The 21,199-nt window shown below is 38.6% G+C and overlaps 1 protein-coding gene across 6 annotated transcripts in view; it reads left to right on the plus strand.

Moving 5' to 3' along the window:
* LOC105932608 (muscleblind-like protein 1) overlaps positions 1-18,937 on the plus strand; it is a 93,511-nt gene extending 74,574 nt beyond the window's left edge. For 2 of the 6 annotated variants that reach the window (XM_021321115.2, XM_012871841.3), the window contains exons 4-11: positions 849-1,070; positions 5,457-5,696; positions 10,033-10,086; positions 10,831-10,981; positions 13,116-13,151; positions 15,444-15,535; positions 15,744-15,817; positions 17,202-18,937. In XM_021321115.2, coding sequence (XP_021176790.1) covers positions 849-1,070; positions 5,457-5,696; positions 10,033-10,086; positions 10,831-10,981; positions 13,116-13,151; positions 15,444-15,535; positions 15,744-15,800 — 852 coding nt within the window. In that variant the 3' untranslated portion in view covers positions 15,801-15,817; positions 17,202-18,937. The remainder of the gene's footprint in view (positions 1-848; positions 1,071-5,456; positions 5,697-10,032; positions 10,087-10,830; positions 10,982-13,115; positions 13,152-15,443; positions 15,536-15,743; positions 15,818-17,201) is intronic. The other 4 variants (XM_012871842.3, XM_012871844.3, XM_012871843.3 and 1 more) reach the window with 4 other exon arrangements.
* The last annotated feature ends 2,262 nt before the right edge of the window (positions 18,938-21,199 follow it).

The following is a 21,199-nucleotide window of genomic DNA, read 5'->3' on the forward strand; positions in this document are numbered from 1 at the left end:
AATCATATCCAATAAATAACTATTGTTGAAAAGTTCATTTATTTCAATAACTCAATTCACTACAGGAAACACATTGCATATATTAACACAGACTGATCATGTTTTAAGATACTTATTTATGTTATATATATTTTTCATCTTCAGCTAATAAAAACTAAAAAGCTAAGATTATAATATTTTTAATGAAGAAATTAGGGATTAACGAAAAATAGGTTTAATACCGGTTTAAAGTTTCTTTTTGTTTTAAAGGATACTTTTAATCTTACAAACAAGGCTCTTATAAATGCATATTCTAATTTATTGAATATGACTGCATATAAAACTACTTCCGTTTTCACATGATTGAACAGTGGGCCAGGGTATATTTTTAAAGCTTGGAATATTGTTTTACAATCTGACTTGGCTTTAAACCTCCTCTAGGTTTCTCCCTGACCCATCAGCTGTGTTCCTGGGTCTTCATGATTATTTTTCTTCACTGATGTTCTCTAACAAACTTCTGAGCCCTTCACAGAACCACTGGACTCATACTGCGATTACTTTACAGAAACTGACTAATGGGTGACTCCTAAAGTCAAGTGCTAGTATGTTGAAAAGGATGGGCACACCACACTTTTGAGATTTTGATTAGTAAAATTGGACATCTTGTGTTTTTTTTCCATTCATTTTACAATGATGTACTGCTTTATGCTGGTCTGTTAAAACCAGGATAAAATACATTAAATGTTGTGGATGTAACGTGATAAATATTTAAGGTCTATGAATAGTTTTGAAATATATTGTATATCTTGAGACGTTTGTTTCTGCTTAATTTTGCCTAATGTCGTCAAACCTCTTCTTCTGCTCTGCAGCCCATGTTTTCAGTCACGCCCAGCCTTGCAACGAATGCCAATGCTGCTGCAGCAGCAGCCGCTGCGTTTAACCCCTACCTTGGCCCCGTGTCACCCGGCTTGATGCCCGCTGACATCTTACCAAGTGCACCTGTACTGGTCACCAGCAACCCCAGCGTCCCAGTACCTGCCGCCGCCGCTGCTGCCGCTGCACAGAAGCTCATGAGGACAGACAGACTGGAGGTGAGAAACAAATTCACACAAGTGAGAGGGAGCTGAAAAGGAAAAGGAAAAGGAAAAGGAAATATGAATACAACCCCCCCCCCCCCCAAAAAAAAACCCCAACAACAAACAAACAGATATGCCACGCTATTGATCACACAGATGAAAAGGCTTTGCATTATTATTTTGTCAGTTCCAAATCAGCCCCAGATTAGGAAATAAATTAGCAAAGCTCCAGTAAACGTTGCATCGGTGGAGGATCTTTTTTCAAGCTGCACAAATATTCTGTGCTTTGAAATGTAGACTGGTGCCTATTTCAATAATAAAGGCAGGAGTTGGAAAGCCTTGCCTCAACAATTTTTGTTTGTAGACTTTAATTATGTATCTTGCACACAGTTTCTGTCACAGTAACTACACAATATTACCATAACTCACTCATTGCCAAGAATTAAGCAAAGGGAAAAAAGACACTAATGAGATTATTTCCCAATAAACATTACACTTGTAGTTCCAATTAACAGGCTGCAGACAACATTGTTTGGCAAAATCTCAAGTAGTTCTGCACAAAAGGTGTATTTCTATATTAAACATGCATCCCTTCTTCTATGAAAACAATTAGTCATTTGAAACCTGATGAGCGCCCCTCCCCTCGCTCACTAATTGGACAGTAAGTCAATCTCATCCATTATGTAGCTGCACTCGGGAAACACTGGCAGCGGAATAATAGGGAAATCGTTGGAGGCAGGCAGGAGGCGTGTGAGAACGCTAGGAAGCTTGCATTTGAGTTGTGATGCTTGGTCGCCAGGTAATTAATGGGGGTAAGTCACTGGATGTGGTGAACGAGGGGACAACATGCAGCGCGAGGGAATGGGTCAATGATGGGAAAGAGAAATGTAGGGGGCAATTGGAAATCAATTCGTAGACCTGTTGTGGTCATCAGAGGAGGGTTGGAGGCAAACACAGACAAAGATAACAGGAACAAACGAAATGGCACAGATTGGATTTCATAGACAAAGGAGCGGTTAAGCTTAATTGCGGGGAAAAAAGTCGTTGTCAGTGGAGGTACGTGTGTGTCTTTATTCAAAATGTGGACTAAGACTGTTTTCTGTAGAAGTTGGCATCAATAGCAAGTAGAGTGGCAAATTTTGTAAAGCACAGTGCCTTGCGAAAGTATTCGTACCCCTTGAAAATTGTTCACATTTTGTCACACAGTAACTACACATAAACACAGTGAATAAACAGCATTGTGAAGACCAACCAGCACAGCAAACAGGTCCGGAGCCAAGAGGCCCATGGTGACACTAGAGTGGCCACAGTCAATCAGTTAAATTTTCAATTCAATTTTATTTATATAGTGCCAATTCATGAAACATGTCATTTCAAGGCACTTTCCAAAGTCAAATTAAATCAGACTATCTATCTATCTATCTATCTATCTATCTATCTATCTATCTATCTATCTATCTATCTATCTATCTATCTATCTATCTATCTATCTATCTATCTATCTATCTATCTATCTATCTATCTATCTATCTATCTATCTATCTATCTATCTATCTATCTATCTATCTATTGCCACTCAGGTGGGAGAACTTGGACAACATTTTGTTGAGTTTTCCACAAATCTGGCCTTTATGAACAGCTGTCAAGAAGAAGAAGGCCATTGTGGAAAGACAGCCATGAAAAGCCTCATTTAAATTTGCCGCCTGCCATTTAGGGTCCCTGGCAAACATGTGGAGGAGGCTGCTTGTGTCAGACGAGACCAAAAGAGTCATTTTTGGACCTTTTATTAAAACGCTATGTGTGACAGGAAACTGACTTTCTGAGCAACCTGACCCCACCATGCAACACAATGGCAATTATCATAGTATGGCGACACATTTGTAAAACATCTATCCCACTTTTTCACCAACTTCACCAGTATGTGCTACTTCATGTTAACTATCACTAAAGACAGTAAAATGTAAATGTTTATCCAGTATCAAAACATGTGGCTGTGTTTATGAGTTTGCTCATGTAAAAATGTGTTAATTATATTTTTAAAAAATGCCTGCCTCTTTCTGAACTTTTGTGACAAGATTTTATTTTAGAAATATCTGAGAGGGACTTCCCTGCCATGTTTTAGTTTCTGATGTATGTCATTTAAAATAAATGTAGCTGGAAATCTAAGGATAGACACTCATACCGGTCAGTGGATAAGTCATTTTGGTTGAGAGACGGTCCAATTTGAGAAAAGACAATTCTGCACGCACACTGTTTTTGGTGAGAAGTATTTCGATGCCATCTCTCACAGTCCTCTTGCTAACCTGCTTCCCTACACCAATGTCTCCTGGTGCCTTAAATCATTTGTTCCTTACCTGCAGCCCTGGTGATGCAAATGTCCCACAGGGCCAGTTACCATGGGGGCAAAAATATGATTAAAAGGCCCTTTGTGTGTTTGTCAAGTGAATTAGTTTTACTGATTTAACTCCTGGTAATGCATAACTGTAAGGAGAAGCTCATCGTTTCACACCTGCTGCCCCTGAACGCCTAATCTGTTATCATTTAGTCGTCTCTTGCCTTCTAATTTCTCCAGCTGCACCGCTGTCTCCTCACTCGCCATCTGTCAGTCTCTTACTCTTTATTCATCAGCCCCGCTAATATCTTCTATTCTCTCTGCCTCCTTCGCCTGCTCCGCCGACATCTGCCTGACAACAAGGCAATCTCGCTAAAAAAACAAACAAACAAGAGAACTTAACCACGTATAGCAAATGTAAGCGTGATAAGGCACATGTAATGATAATCTATAATGTCAAGTCAGTGTTGGTGAATGAGTGGCTGTCATGTCCGAAATAACAGGCCTTCTGTCAGATACTCTCGGCTCAGTTCAGCCCACCGTGAAAATATGTCTTGTTCTGTGAGGGTTAAAGTTTTAAATGCAGTACAGAAAAACAGTTGGGCAGATATTTGAGGTTATTTCCCTGCTTCGTTAGGGTCAAGATTCGTTTTTAATAACCCCCTTAAACATGTTGATTTGTGTGGACCCAGCTTCTGTGTGTCTCTCAGTGTTATTTACTATGTGTATTCAGGTGATTGCGTCAGTAAAAGCCTCCCCCGAGGTTAACCAGCCTCATATTTCCCATGGGCCTCACTTAAGCCAGTAAATTTCAGACTGAAGCAATTATGTCCCTCCTTAGATTCCTGCGAGTTCATGGAGATGCTGCCCCCTTCTGTCCATTTTGGAAACAACAACTAAAAAAAAATGCTTATTTGAATAACGAATGCAAGTTGTGTCACTGAAACGCTTTTCAACGTATGTTCAGCTTGTCAGTAGACAGAAATGGCCAAACTCGCCGTCGACATTGTTCTGTAAGAACCACAGAGGTTTTTTTTTTTTAGAAACTTTAGAAAAGCATCATGAAGAGCAAAAAAAAAAAATACACCTAACATGTAAGGTTTTGACGTAACAAAATTCAAAGCAGGGTTAGATCTTGCGAAAAGTATCCCAAGCTTTAAACCTCTCCCAGAGCAGAGTCTAATCTGTTATCTGAAAAGGGTCAGGATATGGCACAGCAGCAAAGCCACCATAAAAAAGGGCCATTTACGTAAACTCGCAAGTCAGTAAAGAGGTAATTAATCAAAAAGCAACAACAAAGCCAATGATGATTGTGGAGCCGCTTTGGACATCTATAGCTCAGGTGGAAGAATATTATTTGACAGGACAACTCTTTGCTGCACTCTGCAAATCTGGTCTTTATGGATCACAGACATTATTAGTCATTGTTAATGGGGAGATGTTGGAGCTAAATATAGGAAAATTCTGTAAGACAGTGGCTACAAAAGACTGGATTCTGGGACAGAGGGTCACCCTCCAGCAGGACAAAGACCCCAGACATACAGCCAGAGGTACAATGAAATGGTTTCGATCAAAGTAAGCTTGCGTCCACGTTTCAATCTCATAATGAATCTGTGTGTTAACTCCAAAATTGCTGCACCTTCCATCCAATTTGACTGGGTTTAAGCGTTTTTTTTTTTGTTTTGTTTTTTACCAAACAAGAGTGGATGAAGCTTTCAGTCTCTAGATGTGAAAAGCTATTGCGCACATACCACAACTTTAATTGTAGTGAGAGGAGGTTCTACAAAACAGTGAGTGCGGTGGGGCAAATACTGATGTAAAGCATGTGTTTCAAGGATGCTATTCCTTTCACTTCACATCTATATTCTACTTTTTGTTGGTCTGCTACATAATACTCTGATAAATACATGGCAATATGTGGGTATGATATTACAAAGTATGAAAAAGTTCAAGGTCCATGAATCCTTTAGCAAGGCTCTGTCAGCCACTTAACAATTTCCTCCTCCTCCTGCTGTTTGTGTGCATTTACGGCTGTGTGGTTGTAAGATTCTGTTCTATTTGTTTCCCAGGTTTGCCGGGAGTACCAGCGAGGTAACTGCACACGAGGAGAGAACGATTGCCGCTTCGCCCATCCGGCAGATAGCACTATGATTGACACCAATGACAACACAGTCACTGTGTGCATGGACTACATAAAGGGCCGCTGCTCGCGGGAGAAGTGCAAGTACTTCCACCCTCCGGCTCACCTGCAGGCCAAAATCAAAGCCGCTCAACACCAAGTCAACCAGGCTGCAGCTGCCGCAGCCTTGGTATGTATCTGTCCAGAAATTACACCACTAAGACGCGCTAAAGCAAATAAACATCTGGAACAGTTCAGTCGTGCCCTGACATAAATTCAGACAGTTATTCCAAATGATCCATTCCTGATCTATCTTGTGAAATTCTGAAAGTTAGAGCAGTCAAAATATGCCACCAAACCTCTGACATAGGCAGTTACTAATAGGTAATGTAAAGGAAGCCTTTTCTATCCTACTGATTAAAATCTCCAATGCATCAATTGTAACGCACCATGCAAGAAAAGAAACACCTCCTGCTCCTCTTTTTGCTCGCCCTTGTTTTGTTGCTTCATTAGCCGTGTATTTTGCTGCTGACAGTCAATACTTAGCTTGTGCTAAATTTTTGCTGAGAGGACAACTGTTTGGAGACCACTGTTCAGTTTAATGTTGTTTCTGCAATGCAGAGATCACTCTCTCTAGGGACATAATAAGGTTTTGCTTAGCTAAGTGCTCTAGATGACATTGTGCAGGTAATCCAGGAAGGGAGATTAGCTTCACCTAAATCAGTCCTTCATAATGAAATATACCTATTTCACATACCTAAAATAGATATAAAATTGTAAGGGAAGCTTAGATTCTGTTAATTTAGAGGAGGAATACAATCAATCAAAGTTTATTTCAACAATCCATATGGTACACAAAGTGCTTTACAAGCTAAAATACAAACAAAAAGATGCTGAGACAAAATGGACAAAATGTAAAAATGTATAGGAAAATAAGTCTTGTCATCTGCCAATACTACCCTAATGTGCAAAAGCTGATTGATTGACCATGGTTACAGAGCTTGAATGTCCAGCAAACTCAGCAGAGCTACAGACTGATCTCCTCCATGTCACGTTTAATTGACGTAGTAATTCATACGAGGCCCAACCAAGAACTGAGTGCGATGAAATGAACAAACTTTTAAGAACCCTGATATCTGTGTCTAAAATACATATTTTCTATTGATCTTATCCAATATTCTAATTTTCCAAGACACTGAATTTTTGGTTGTCATTATCTACAAGACATAATCATTGAAATTACAAGAAATAAAAACACATGAAATTCAGCCTACATGCAATGAATTGATAAAGTATTATTTTCACTTTCTAAAATGAGTTTTAACAAATACTCAATTTTTGCAGATTCACCTGTATGTATTTTATTGCGGCCTCCGTTAAAATTACCAGAATAATTAGCTAATGTTAAAAATTATAAAGCTTGATGTTTCAGCTGGCTCACAGATTAAGACATAAGCTTTTTCTTAAATTCATAATAAGTTATGCATATATCTGCTGAAATATGCTACAGCCAGTTTCACAGCAAAATAGGGACAGTTCAGATAAACAAAATAAGAAACACTAATACGGTTGCAGTTTAAGTATAATTAAACAATTGGGACATTATGTAAAAGCCTGAATTACTGAAATTAGCCTGTAAATGCCTGTGCATAGCCTCTAGTGACTCAACAGAGTTTAATACATTACAATAAGTGAAACACCTAAGTACCTAATTAAATTTCGAGCATAAGGTTAAAAAGATTCACATTGGTGCAAGAAATGTTCACCTCATCAGCAGATAATACACTGCAAGGCTAGAAAAGCTTGTCAAAGTGTGCATCCATTGGGCGTCCCTGAAAAAGATGCGTAAAAAGACTATGAAAATATATTAAACAGAAACATTTAGAGGGTCTGCACAGTGCTTCCGATTGTACACAATGGGGCGGTTGGTAGCACTTGCATTGCAGGAAGAAGGTCCCAGGTTCAAATTCCAGCCTTTAACTTTCCAGCCTCTTCTTGCATGGAGTTTTCATGTGTGGGTATTCCTCCCACAGTTAATTGGTTTCTCCAAAAGTGTGTGTGCATGGTTGTGTGTCTCACCTGTCCAGGGTGTACCCCTCCCAATGACTGTGGGAGATGCGCACACTCCAGTGACCCTATAGACGATCAATGGGTGAAACATTGCAGGAGTAATTCCTACATTAAGACAAACTCACTGGAGCCCTGTGATGGCGAACTGTCCAGGGTGCACCCTGGCTCCAATGATGTTTGTGACAGGCCCCAGCCCCCACTCAACCCTTTAGGATATAGTTGGAGGGATGTAAACTGGCTGTTGATATTATTGCCACACTTCAATTATCCATTGAAATAAATATTACCGATGTATTTTGTAAATTCTGCTTTATGTGTTTTGGCTGATCAGAATAACAAGAACGTTAAGTATTATATGACTTTCTGTTCCTCTAATTTGACTTAAAGGAGATAGCTACAAGTTTAACTCCTCCTGGCCAGTAGGTGGCGTATTCACGCTCGTCCACTCTCGTTCCAACCTTTAGTCGTACTGTTTGCTAGCTGGTTGCCATGTCCGTTAGGTTTGCATGCCAGTTTACCATTAGCAAGCATTTGACTTACCTGTCCAGAAAGAAAGTGGCAACCTTCGCCTGGCTTGGGAGTCCCTTTGCTTGCTTAAGTCGGCACCAATGCTCAAAAGCTGGACCGATGTTCACCTTCACTTTGTTTCTTTCTTGGTCTGCTTGAATCCAAGAAATGTAACGAAATGTAATGAAGACATTTTTCAGCACTATCATGGAAGCTACTACAATCTGGCAACAACTGAGTTCCTTCTCCTACCTATTATCCCTATTGGTGCCGAATCCTTTCATGTCGATGTTGGCATCGTACCTGGAAGTAATCTAAATCCATCTAAATTTATAAAACAATTAATGATATAATGTATATTTATTTTTCAGTAAAATTAATACTTTTATCCTGTACCACTCTAGTCATTCTGTGGATGTATTATTTTTGAAAAATTAAATGTTTTGATGAAAAAGTTGTAGCTATGACCTTTAACCTCTCTTGAAAAGGAGAGGAGTGGCTCAGAGAACATGGCTCAATCCGAATACCCTTAATGGGTAAGGACTCTTCAGCCAAAGCGGACGTGCAGCGCCATGAAGAGTGCTGTACGAATAGTGTGGGTAGTAAGGAAGAAGCTTGTAAAATGAGCCAGTATGCTTCCTCCCGCGGTTAGGTTAGCCTAGGAACTTTGCGACTCCTGTTACCAGCACTAAGTAGCCTTAAGTATTCCACAATCCTTTGCGTGAGATGACATGCAAGCACAAGGTGTATGTACATGCACGTGAACAGCTGCCACTCAAGGCTTACCTACTCCCTGCCCATAAAATGCCACTGCCAGGCACAAAATGGCGGAGAGCACATCCATCGGATCAAAACGTTCTTTTGCTAACAGCGTTATAAAGTTATGAGTTACTGACTTCTTCACTAGACACATTTCTCTAAAAGGTGATGCTGTTCTGCTGTGTATTTATCCTTTGCAATTAGGCTCATACGAGCCGATGGAGGAGAAGGGGAAATGGGTGTCGTGTGCTGGAGTAAGTTAGAGAAAGGCGTGGCTTGATAAACATCTTATTTTGGTCTACAGACAGTGCTCTACCTCCGCCTAGTGGTGAAATAACATTATTGCTCCTTTAAAAAAGTTTCTGTTCAAAGTTCAAATGTTGAATATTTGTTCAAGTTTAGAAACATTTGGGAATTTTGTGTTCACCCCCGGCTCTAAGGTTTGCTTTAAATGTATAGCAAGTTTTGTAAAAGCAAATATGGCAGAAGGAAAAATAAAAGGGCTTTACAAGTCAATGCAGACTAAATACAGGGTAAAAATGGCAAAATGTATTCCTTTGTAGTATTAGTAGTGTAACATAATTAAATATGCTACTAGTTACTGTCCACACTAGTGTCTAAGCCTAATGCTGTAAAATCTTAGAAAAAAAACAATGATCTGTGATCAGGGCTGGAAGCCTTAGATTTGAGGGATAACTGGTGGATTTTAAGGCTTAAGCTGAGAACTGTCGAGTCTTGCTCCTGAAAGTCCTGTCAATAGGCTTTAGCCAGTGAACATCAAATACTATCATCAGAATATGTTCTGGGAAAAGCCACAGTGATATTGATTGATTGTTTCATTTATCCATTCATTAAACAGAAAAAAGGTCAGCTAATCCTCCTCTTTGGAGCAGAACACCGTTTTAATTGCAGTTATAATTTATGTACATTAATTTTTTTCTAACAGTTAATGGACCTGTGTTCATTTCAGTAACCCTATGTGCATGCCTTAGTCTTGTAAGTGGTGTATATTGCATTCCAATGATTTGTTTATTTTTGTGTTTGTTTTTGTTTTTGTTTTTTTTTTTGTTTTCCAACCCACACTGCACTGCTGCCCCCCCATGATGCACCTCCGCTTGCTGGTTTATGTTGTTGCGCTTGAATGCCATTGGCCCATTGCCACGTCATGTGCTCGCTGCCTGCTAATTAAGACTCAGTCGGCTGTCAAATCACTGAAGCGACCCCTCGATGCAACTTTTGACCTGGTACTATGACCTTTCACCTTTTAGCTCGGCATGTACCCATGGTGTTAAACATAGACATGTACACTTGATAATTATCTAACCAAACTGTGGGAACACTGAGGGGTGATGAACTGATTGGAACCCTTAAACTTGCTCATTTAAGTAATTATTGTAAAACACTGGAATCTCTGATGTGCTTGGAAAACACATACTTCAGTGTCAGTTCATCACCTTTCCGTGAATTTTAAGTTACTGCTGTGGAATATATTAGTGTTTTGATAGTCTTTGCACGTTGATGTCACTTTTCACTTTGCATGGGTAATTGTTGAAGGGATGTCATAACAATATAAACATTTCCACTAATATTTCCTTGGAGCCCACAGTGTAACTTTCTATGAGTATATCATTACTCTTGACTGACCAACAATGAGAACTATATCTTGTACTATCATTGTACTTATATCCTCTTTACTCAAACTGTCATGTTGTATCTTTTAAATAAGCTATTTAAATGATTTACCGTTAATCATGTAATGTTTGTTGACTGTTTTGCTGATCTACCTGGATAGCAGCACCTTCTGTGCTGCTCAGACAGCTTTAATGTAGCCCACTCATCAGTTCTTTTATTTGTGTTAGCTCTAGTAAAAAGGGAAACTTTACTTTTCTAACAAAGTTATGTTTTCTCTCCCATCTTACTGTCGCTGCCACCATTCTTTGTTTTATCTCACTCCCATTCCTTTATTTTGGTGTTGTCCCCCTTATCAGGGGCTCCCTCCTGTCTTGCCTCCTTTACCAAAGAGACCTGCACTTGAAAAAGCCAATGGTGCCAACACTATGTTCAATGCTGGCGTTTTCCAGTACCAACAGGCCCTGGCCAACATGCAGTTTCAGCAGCAGGCTGCCTTCATACCATCAGGTAAGACATCGGTTCTCTTTTGATACACAAATGTTGTCTTTTTACTGGCTGCTTGATCCCTCTTGGACTTAAGTGTTGGCATCACCAAAGAATGGCTGAATATGTGTTATGTAATAGTGCCTTGCTAAAACACTTGCATGATCTTTATTGCATACAGTGCTTTAGTCAAATAGTCATACCCCTTGAACTATTTCACATTATGTCATATAACAATCAGAAATGTCAACGTGTTTTTCTAAACTTGTACCGTATGAAATGGACCAACACTAAGTAGTGTAATAATGGGAAGTGGAATGAAAATCAGACAAGGCCTTCTAAGTTTTACAAATAAAAAAACTCAAATAATGGAGCCAACTAGAGGATGACCAGTTATTCAAATAATTACTTGCCATGGGCCATTCCAACATCTAAATGTGCTTTGATCTAAATCCCTTTAACTATTGTTATGGCTGTATATTTAGTATGTTTTAAGTGTTTTTCAATGTTCTACTGGAAGTTGAATTTCTCAAATCTTTGTCAAATCTTTGCAGGCGCTAACAGTTTTTCTGTTTGGCCATGCATCTCTGACCTGCCCTGCTGTTGTTGTAGAGAATAATTTCCTCAGCATAATGCTGCCACCACCACCATAATTGGTGTGGTTTTCTAGCAAACATACTTTTACATATAGGCAAATTTGGTAGTTCTTGTGGCTTTTTTTTTTTCTCTTGACACCTTTTAATAAAGGTAAGATTTGTGAATAGGTGTGCTGTCAAGGTATTTTCCCACATGAGCTGTGGATCCCTGCAGCTCCTCCAGAGTTGCCATGAGTCTCTTGGCTGGCTACCTCACCCTGACCAGTTTAGGTGGACAATGACTTCTCTTGGTAGGTTTGTAGTTGCGGCATTCTCATTCTGTTGCAGGGTAATGGACGGAACAGTGCTCTGTGAGATGTTCAAAAGCCTGTCTAACTAACCTCTTAGTTATGCTGTTTGTTTACTATTTTTCTCTAACAAGCCCCTAAGGCCTTCATAGAATAGTTTTATTTATACAGTACTAAGATCAAAAACAGATGCACTCTACTTGTGAATTAGGTGTGGTTGAGTGTGTGGATGTTATTGGGGGTATGAATTCAAATACATACTACACTTTTCAGAATTTATTTATAAGAAAGTTGGAAAATCCATCATTTATCTTCCACTTCACAGCTATGCACTGATTTGTGACAGTCTATGAAAGAAAATCCTAGTGAAACACCTTAAAGTTTGGGGTTGTAACGTGACAAAATTGGAATAAGTTCAAGCGGTATGAGTAGCTTTGCAAGACACCGTATGGACACAGCATGTATTTAGGTGTGGTGGCAGAATGAATAATCTGTGCAAACACTTGCTCTGGGAGCTGTTTTATGCACAACCAAGCATTTGATATATCATCTTATTTTTCTGTTTAAAAAAAGGTCCTGGAACTCCAGTAAGCTTCATCCATCAGATAATCAGGGCACTCTACTGGATTCTAGCTTAGTTAACAAGATATTTGACAAACAGCATCTTATTGTGTCATTTTAAAAGTGAGAAGGTTAAATTCTCTGCCAAAAAAGTGTGGATTACTTCTGTGGCAAATGCATATGTGTAGTAAGATCAAGCACACCCTCCCACGGGCAAAGCTTATTTGAAGCGTACCTCTTTGGACGTTGCAGAGTCATCTTACAGTGTGGCCAATATTCTCATCTGACAGCCTAAGAATAGCTTGCCATCAATTCCCAGCAGTTCCTCATATGTCTCACTCCATCGGGCTGTCAGGTCACTACAACCCACTTAGGGGACTCAAAATGGAGGTCATTCAAATGTTTCATGGTGCAAACAGTTACTGTGCAGCTGATGGCAAAATGAGGCCACTGCTAGTATTTAATTTTAATTCATTGGATCAGTTAAATACTAAATTCAGGCTGTGATCTACGTTAACGTTCCTCATAATCAGTATCAATTGTGGGCTGAAGCAATTAGATTTAGCTCAGAAGTTTAAATAATTGCGAGCATTACTTATTCATGTCCAGGTCGAATTTAGTAATGTCTGTTTCTAAAACGCTTTTTTTATGTCCCTCCCCCCCTCCCTCCCCCTCCCATTCACTCCAATCCCTGTTGCAATGCATGATGGGCAGGCTCGATATTGTGCATGACACCTGCAACAAGTGTTGGTAGGTGCCAGCTTTCCTTACTGATTATTGTTTTACTCCATTGTAGTCTCTCCTGTGACTTTTAACCCGCAATTTGATTTAAGCAAATTTTCCACTTTGCAAAACTCTAAATAAAGATATAGCCTCTTTATGGCAGGTAAAACATAAATTGCCAATTGTAAATTACGGTTAGGAGTATCCACTTGAAGTTGTATGTTTTACTGTATGTTTCATGACCATCTTTAGAAAAAAGAAATGTCCATTCTTTTTATCTTTGTAAGTCACCTAATGCTTGTTGCAGTTTAAATTGCCATGCTCTATTATATCTGCATCTCAAGCGCTCTAACCTCTTAGGCACTTCATTTTACTGTCAGCTTGTGATTACCATTTAAACATGAGAGACTTTTTATTTGTAACTGGAATATTAGAAGGAATTAAATTTGTATTAATATGATCATTTTTTTTAACCAACCTGTTAGCAGCTGGCTAAATTCTTTTTTTAAATGCTCAGTTTTTCTGCTTCATCTTGTTCAAGGACATTGGAAAGCTGGAGCCATTTTATTCAAGTAACAATGTTAAAAAAAGACATATGGACAGGTAACTAGCATGAGGGAGAATCTGGATCTAAAGATGCACCAACCCAACATGTTTAAACAATTTCCAATCTCCAGATGTTGTAAAGCTCTGAAGTGCTGATATGCTATATATGACTTTGATTTCTCAAAAAAAAAAAAAAACTGTAACTTAACAATATTCCAAACATATATTTCTAGACTTTATGCAGTGGCTGTTCTTTGATTATCCACAGAAGCAGATGCAATATCTTGCTGTGTGTGAAATATTTTAAAGGTTTGGGGATTTTGTCCTTGGGATGCACCAGCCTCTTTCTGAGGATCCTGTTTGGTTTGAAATGTACTGGGATTTTGTGTTTGAAGAAAATCCTCTTGAGTTTTTCAAAGACTCCAGCAACATAAGGGATGATGATGATTTTCAAGATGAAGAGGATTTTCTCCAAACACAAAATCCCAGTACCTAACTATAGAGATAGCTCAGGGTAACCCGAGCCACTCTAGCTAGAAGCTTTGTCAAACAAGAAAGTTTTAAGATTAGTCTTTAAAGTAGACAGGGTGTCTGCCTCATGGACCAAAACTGGGAGTTGGTTCCACAGGAGAGGAGCCTGATAGCTAAAGGATCTGCCTCCCATTCTACTTTTAGAGACTCTAGGAACCACCAGTAGACCTGCAGCCTGAGAGCGAAGTGCTCTGTTAGGAACATAAGGGGTACCATAGCCCTGATATATGATGGAGCTTGATTATTAAGGGCTTTATATCTGAAAAGGACAATGTTAAATGTTATTCTTGATTTAAAGGGGAACCAATGAAGGGAAACCAAAATAGGAAAAATATAATCCTTCATTTAATTTTCATAAGAACTTTTGCTGCATCAGCTGAAAACATTTTCTGGACTTCCTGATAGTGAGAAATTACAACAGTCCAGCCTTGAAGCAACAAATGCAAATATGCTGGTTTTTCAGCTACACTCCTGGACACGGTATTTCTAATTTTGGCAATATTCTGGAGGCGAAAGAAGGAAATTCTAGAAACCTGTTTACTATGTCCTGGTCAAAAATAACATCAAGGATTTTTACTTTATAACCGGAGGACAATTTAATACCATCCAGATTAACTTCAGCCTTCAGCCTTCCCGGTATCAAACAAAATGTCCCCAACATGGATACAAACTGATGCCCGGTGCCAAATAAAAACTTTCATATCTGAAAAAGTAAAAAAAAAACAACTTCAAAAGTATCCAATGGAGAAGGCACACAATGACCAGCGTTCCCCAATTTCACAAGTTCTTTTTTAAATCAGCCTGAATGAACAGCCAGCATGCCTCAGTAGAAAATACAGTTTCCTTTCTATTAGTTTTTGCTCACCTCACTGAACCTGAAAAACCTTGAAATTTCTTCCTTTGTTGGGTCGTACATTTGGTGCATTTCACTGTATAGGAAAAGATTATACTATAGATGATTATAGATGATAACTGACTGTGGGGGCAATTGGGCAATCACAGATTGTCTGTGTGATGGCTCAAGCCCACCCATTATTTTTTATCAAGCTAAGCTCAGCAGAAAACAGATAAATGTGCTTACCAAAAAATACATTTAAGACTTCCAACTTGCGGGTTCTAAAAGAACTGGACACTTCTCTCATATTTATTAGTTATTCACAAAAAGGCATGAAAATGAAGTGCAAAGCCTGTACAGCTTCAAATCTTCTCTTGTTCAACTGCCTGTGTGATCTTTCCTTCAAGTACCCATGATGCACGGTGCTTCTCCAGCCACTGTGTCTGCAGCCACCACATCTGCCACAAGTGTTCCCTTTGCAACAGCAACAGCCAATCAGGTTTGCTCTTTACCTGCCTCCTCTCATTCTCTTTCACGTCTGGTCTTATCAGCTCAGGCTTTTCTGTTTTCCTCTAAATTTTACGACTTTGATATGCCTTGTCATAAAAAAAATAATGAATAGTTGTCCCTGTGTCATTTGTTGCAATTGTTTATTTTTTCTCTATCATTGTCTCCTCATTTTTTTTCTCTTCTCTCCTCTCTGTCAGATTCCAATAATATCTGCAGACCATCTGACTAGTCACAAGTATGTGACCCAGATGTAGGAGTCTCAGTCAGAACAGTATGTACATCTTCCATCTTGCACACATAGGTTTACATCTAATTACAAAAAAATATAAAAAAGAATGACAGAGAAAAAAATAAATAAAAGACCAGTGAATTTAATTAAATGCTTGCTAAAGATTTTGAGGAGCGTTTATAAGGAAAGGGACAACAATCCAGTACAACACATTACATGCTGTGATCACATCGTAGGTTTAGTGTCAAGAACAACTTCAACATAGAAGGATCGCTACAGTAAAATATGAAGCTGAAAAGAGCTTATATATATATATATATATATATATATATATATATATATACATATACAGTCTTCTCCACACTCGTTGACACCCATGATAAAGGAACTAGAAGTGTGTATTTTGGTCAAATTTGACAAATAATTTGCTTTTCTGCAACAAATGCTCCAGGTGGGACTGGAATGAAACAAAAAATAAAATACCTGGAAAAGACCCGTATGACCACTGTCACGAGGTCTTAATTCAACTTCCATCATCAGTGTCTCACCAAAAAAAAAAATCATTATGACAGTAAAGACTCATGATTCTTGATCAGTCAGCAGTGGCATCAGTAAGGTTTGAGCACTGTACTTGGTTTAAATCAAGTTGTGCCACATTCCACAGATCCGGCAGAATCCCGGCATGTGGACGGTTCCAAACCACACGTTGTGTCTCAGCAGGACATGTCGGATCTTGGCACACAGCTGTTTGTAATGGTTGAAGGTTCCGCCACAAATAGAAGAAGGGATCAGTGCTCTTCTGTCTGAGCCAAGTGTTGGATGCTTGGATGGATGCACCTTTGGGGTCTGATAGCGACCTCCTTCTTAATATAACCTTAGCTCTTTAATCATGCGACTCCACAGTTGGGATGGCACAGATGGTTCGGGTGAGAAAGTCTTTCTAAGCATCAACGGCTGGACTACATGGTCTGGAATTCTTCAGGTGGAAATTAATTACCAAGCTGATGCATACGAGGGGAGCACAAGTGAGTCTGGCTCGCTCAAGCTTCCCAATTATTCTGCTAATGAAAAGACAAGCTGACATGTTGGAACAGATCTGACAGTCAGTACTCAGTATTTACACTTACAATTATTCATGAATAAATGAATAAATTCAAAGCTTTCTACATTCTAAATCTACACAAATGTGATTAATTAATATCAAAAAGACCATAATATCTATTTACAAGAACTTTAATGCAATTCTAGCTACATCAGTCCAAAAGATCATATCATCGTTTTTCAGGCTTGAACTTGCCAGCTGTGTGGGGTGGGAATTTGCTTTGATTTGGAGACAGTTCAGGTGTTCAGTTTCAAAGAAGGCAGGACTTAAAAAGTAACAATAATAATAATGTCTAATATGCTGTATTTTTGTCAACCTGTCTAGATAGAACTGGAGCTGGAGCTGTCTGGTTTGAAGTCCAAGATTAACGGTCAGCCTTCATGCAAGTAACATCAAGAGCTGAATTGGTTTTGGACTAAATCTGCATATTAACATAGAAGGAACAGCTTGTTAGACAGGTTCTCATGCGATCTTCATGCACACTGTCACACAACAACAGACAAAAAAGAGCATAATTTGCATTTAAAGACTTGCCCCTCGTTTTGCAGAGGCAACTAACCTTTATTCACCAGACACATTTTGAATGTCAACATGAGGTTCATGGGTGGAGCAGTCGTCGGGACTGAATCGGTACGTCCGCTGACCAAGAATCAAGACTTGTGTTGTCTGTTTATTCATTGGTTGTTGGTCTCTGAATTTTAATGTGTTCATTTTGTTTACACCAAGGTGCACCTTGAATTTCAGTTAAGGTAAAGAAGCAGATAATCTGACAGAAACACATATGCATGCACAATGATTTTCTTTATTTCTGGTTCTATTCTTCTAGCAGTGATGAGGGAATTTACCTGAGCAAACTCAAAGTCAGGGGCAGGAAAGCAACTGAATGTCTGTGAGGTGTCTTTCAAACCTTTGTAGCCTACCTTTTTATCTCTTAAGCACATGTCTTTAACCTTACAGGGACTCCTGTAAAGTGCCATACATCTCAAAGTACAGAGAAGTTGTATTCAAGCAGTGTTACAAAGTTTTAAACTCAACAGTTCCCTTTAATACATATATGTTTTAGATTTTTCCTTAGGACAGCATGTCTAAACTCATGACCCGTCATTTCCTGTAATTCCCATTAAGCACCACAGATTATTAGATCCAGTTCCCTAAATATTCTACTGTTTGAAAACATTTTAACCATATTATTTAACATCTAAACAGTTGTTTAGACATGCAATGTTTAGATCTTTCTCTGCAAACATGTATACACTGCCTTGCCAAAGTATTCATACCCCCTTTTTGACATTTTGTCATGCAACAACCAGAAACTTTAATATATTTCTTGGGCAATTTTTCATATGATAGACTAACACAAAATAGTGCGTAATTTTATTTTGGCAAATTGATATGTATTCAGTCTCCTGACTGAATATTTTGTAGAACCACCTTTTTGCTGCTAATAGAACTGAGAGACTTTAGTCGCTGGTCTCCACCAGCTTTCATCTGTAGAGACTGAAACTTTTTCCATTTTTTTGTTGTAAAATAGCTCAATGTTTCCTAATGTTTCCAGTTACATTTAGGTTTAAGTTATTTCTACACAAGAATATACTTTAATCGGAAGTCATCAGAAAGATCGTAGCTTTGGTTGTGCGGTGAACTTCTGTCCCGGTTTTAAGTCTACTGCAGGATTTAACAGGAGTTGTGCCAGCATTGCTGCATTTTCTCATAAAAATGTTCCTGTCCTACGAAAGAAACACATCCCCAAAGCATGATGCTGCCTCCACCATGTTTCGCCTTTGGGGTGGTGGATTCAGGGTATTATGAAAGTGTTGGCTTTCAGCCATGCACTACATTTTGTGTACAGATGACTTCTAAAGGCAATTGGCTACATACAATTTTACTTAAAGGTGCATGCCTGAGGATTTGAAATAAAATATCATTTATCTTCTTTCCCATACATACCCTTACAATTGCCTGATGTGTAAAACGAGTTATCTTCTATTTACCGCAGTTGCCTCTATAGGCTCCATTAGTCAGTTCATGAGAGAACTGGCTACTTTGTTGAGTCTCTGCCGTAATCGATGCATTAGCGCACAGGTGTCAAAGTCCAGTCCTCAAGGGCCGTTGTCCTGCAACTTTGTCCCTGGTCCAACACGCCTGAGTCAAATAATCAACTAATTAGCAGGACTCTGAAGAACCTGACTGCATACTGAGGAGCTAATTGTGCCATTTGATTCAGGTGTGTGGGACCAGGGAAACCTCTAAAAGTTTCAGGACACCAGCCCTCAAGGTCTGGAGCTTGACACCACTGTGATTAGTGAGAGAACGTGGGTTAACATCAATAATTACCTCTAAACAGAAGACCTGTGCAGTCGCAGCATCAGATGCTTTTCCTCTTTTCGCCAGAGGGGGCAGACATCCGCAACAATTCAGGAGCTTGTGCTATGCTCCTTTAAGGGGAGGCAATATACACACCACACTTTTCAGATTTTTATTTTTTTTACATCTCAAATTCAAAAGAAAAACATTTTTACCTTTGAAAAATATTTAACCAATAGATCATTTTTGTTCATCTTCACAATCGTGTTACTTTGTGTCGGTCTATCACATTGAAATCCCAATAACATATCTGGAGGTTTATGGTTGTTATGTGACAAAACATGAAAAAAAGTTCACAGGTCATCAATACTTTTTAAAGGAAGTGCAAATAGCATGTAGTCCTAAGTGAGAGACCAAAGAATCTCTCGATAGTAAAGATGTAACAATTAAATAACTGCTGTGAGGCCAAACACAATACCTGTAAAGCAACTGCTGATGGAGGTGTGAAGATTTTTTTGAAACATGATTTGTTTTTCTTATATGTGGTTATGCATATTCTAAGAAAGGTCGTCAAAGAAAAGTTAGTGTAGTGCGTGTTTGTATATATAGTCCGACATATTTAAGAGTGTTTAATACCTGAGAACAGTTATTCAGATAGTCAGCCAAAGTCTTTTTGTGTCACTGTTAATAGGTGTTATGATTAGAATAGAAGGGCTGGCTGTTTTAAGGACGCCCAGCCCAAAGAAGGTTCGGGTTTTTAGAGTAGATCTCTGGAACTGCTTGTTTGTTTGTTTTTCTTGTGTTTTGGGTGTTCTTCAGGCATATTTAATTGGTGGATAGGACAGGTTAAAAGCGGCAAGAAAATTAAAACTGATTGTATTACTCATCCAAAGCCTTAGAATGTACCATCGGGTCAGCACAATGCAACATGCCATTTTGAACCATGCAGCTGCCTAATTCACGCCATATTATTACACACAGAGCACTATGTGATTGTCACGTTTGTGCATGTGTTTCTTTAACTCTTTTCTTTTCCTTAGACAAGGAGTGTTTTATTTTGTTTGGGAAATATTTTGATATTAGTTATTATTTTTAGTTGTTTTTTTCCTGATGATATTTATCTTTATAATAATGAATATATTAGGAACATTGTGTGTGTTTGTGTGTCCTCCATCCAGAGTTTCCTAAAATTCCTTGTGATGTTACTTTTAGTATGATTATGATTGTAAGCTCAATATTTTCTACGTTATGCATATTGTTGAACTGTATGCATTTTGTTCATTTCTCTAGTCTTTTTTTTTTTGTTTTATTTGAACAAAGATGTTTTATATGAGTATGTAAAAGTGTTGAAACAATAGAAACAGAGGCTGAGTTGTCACTGTGGCAACATTCGTCAATAACTAACTAATATTTTAACAATTGTTAGGTTTGTAACTAGTCCTATAAAAAAGAATATTATCAAAAAGTCTAGTTCATAAATGTTTAGAGTAAAGATGTTATTTTCTACTGTGTCCATTTCAGATAGTAACTATTGTTTAAAAATTTTTACTCTCCCTGGAAATTGGGCCATGTTGGAAAACAAGCTGCATATTTAATCACTTTTACAGGCGTTGCTGGCAGGGTGAAGGTGAACGTGGCAAAGCGAGGGAACTGAGTCCACTGCACTCATCTCTAACTTTGCCAACTGCAAACAACAAGGGGATAGGGTGGGAAATACTGTGGCGATAAAGGTAATAAAGGTTGACTTTTTTGCACTTCTGTACATAGTCAAAAAAGAGAGAATCATGTATATTGAGATCTTATTTTGAATAAAAAATATGTCTATGATGACAGGGAATTTTGCTAGGACAACAAAAATAATTATTCTTTTGAAAGGCTGAACAAAAATTGCTTGCATTTGAAGGGCGCCGAGTTCTCACTCGCCTACCCCTTTTGCGAATAAAAGGCCAAGTGTTGCTCTTCTTTTTTGTCAGCAGCTTGTAGTTTGCCCGGTAACCTTCTGGAAGGAGGCATCCACA

This window comes from Fundulus heteroclitus, chromosome 18 (assembly GCF_011125445.2).
Source record: "Fundulus heteroclitus isolate FHET01 chromosome 18, MU-UCD_Fhet_4.1, whole genome shotgun sequence".
Taxonomy (NCBI): domain Eukaryota; kingdom Metazoa; phylum Chordata; class Actinopteri; order Cyprinodontiformes; family Fundulidae; genus Fundulus; species Fundulus heteroclitus.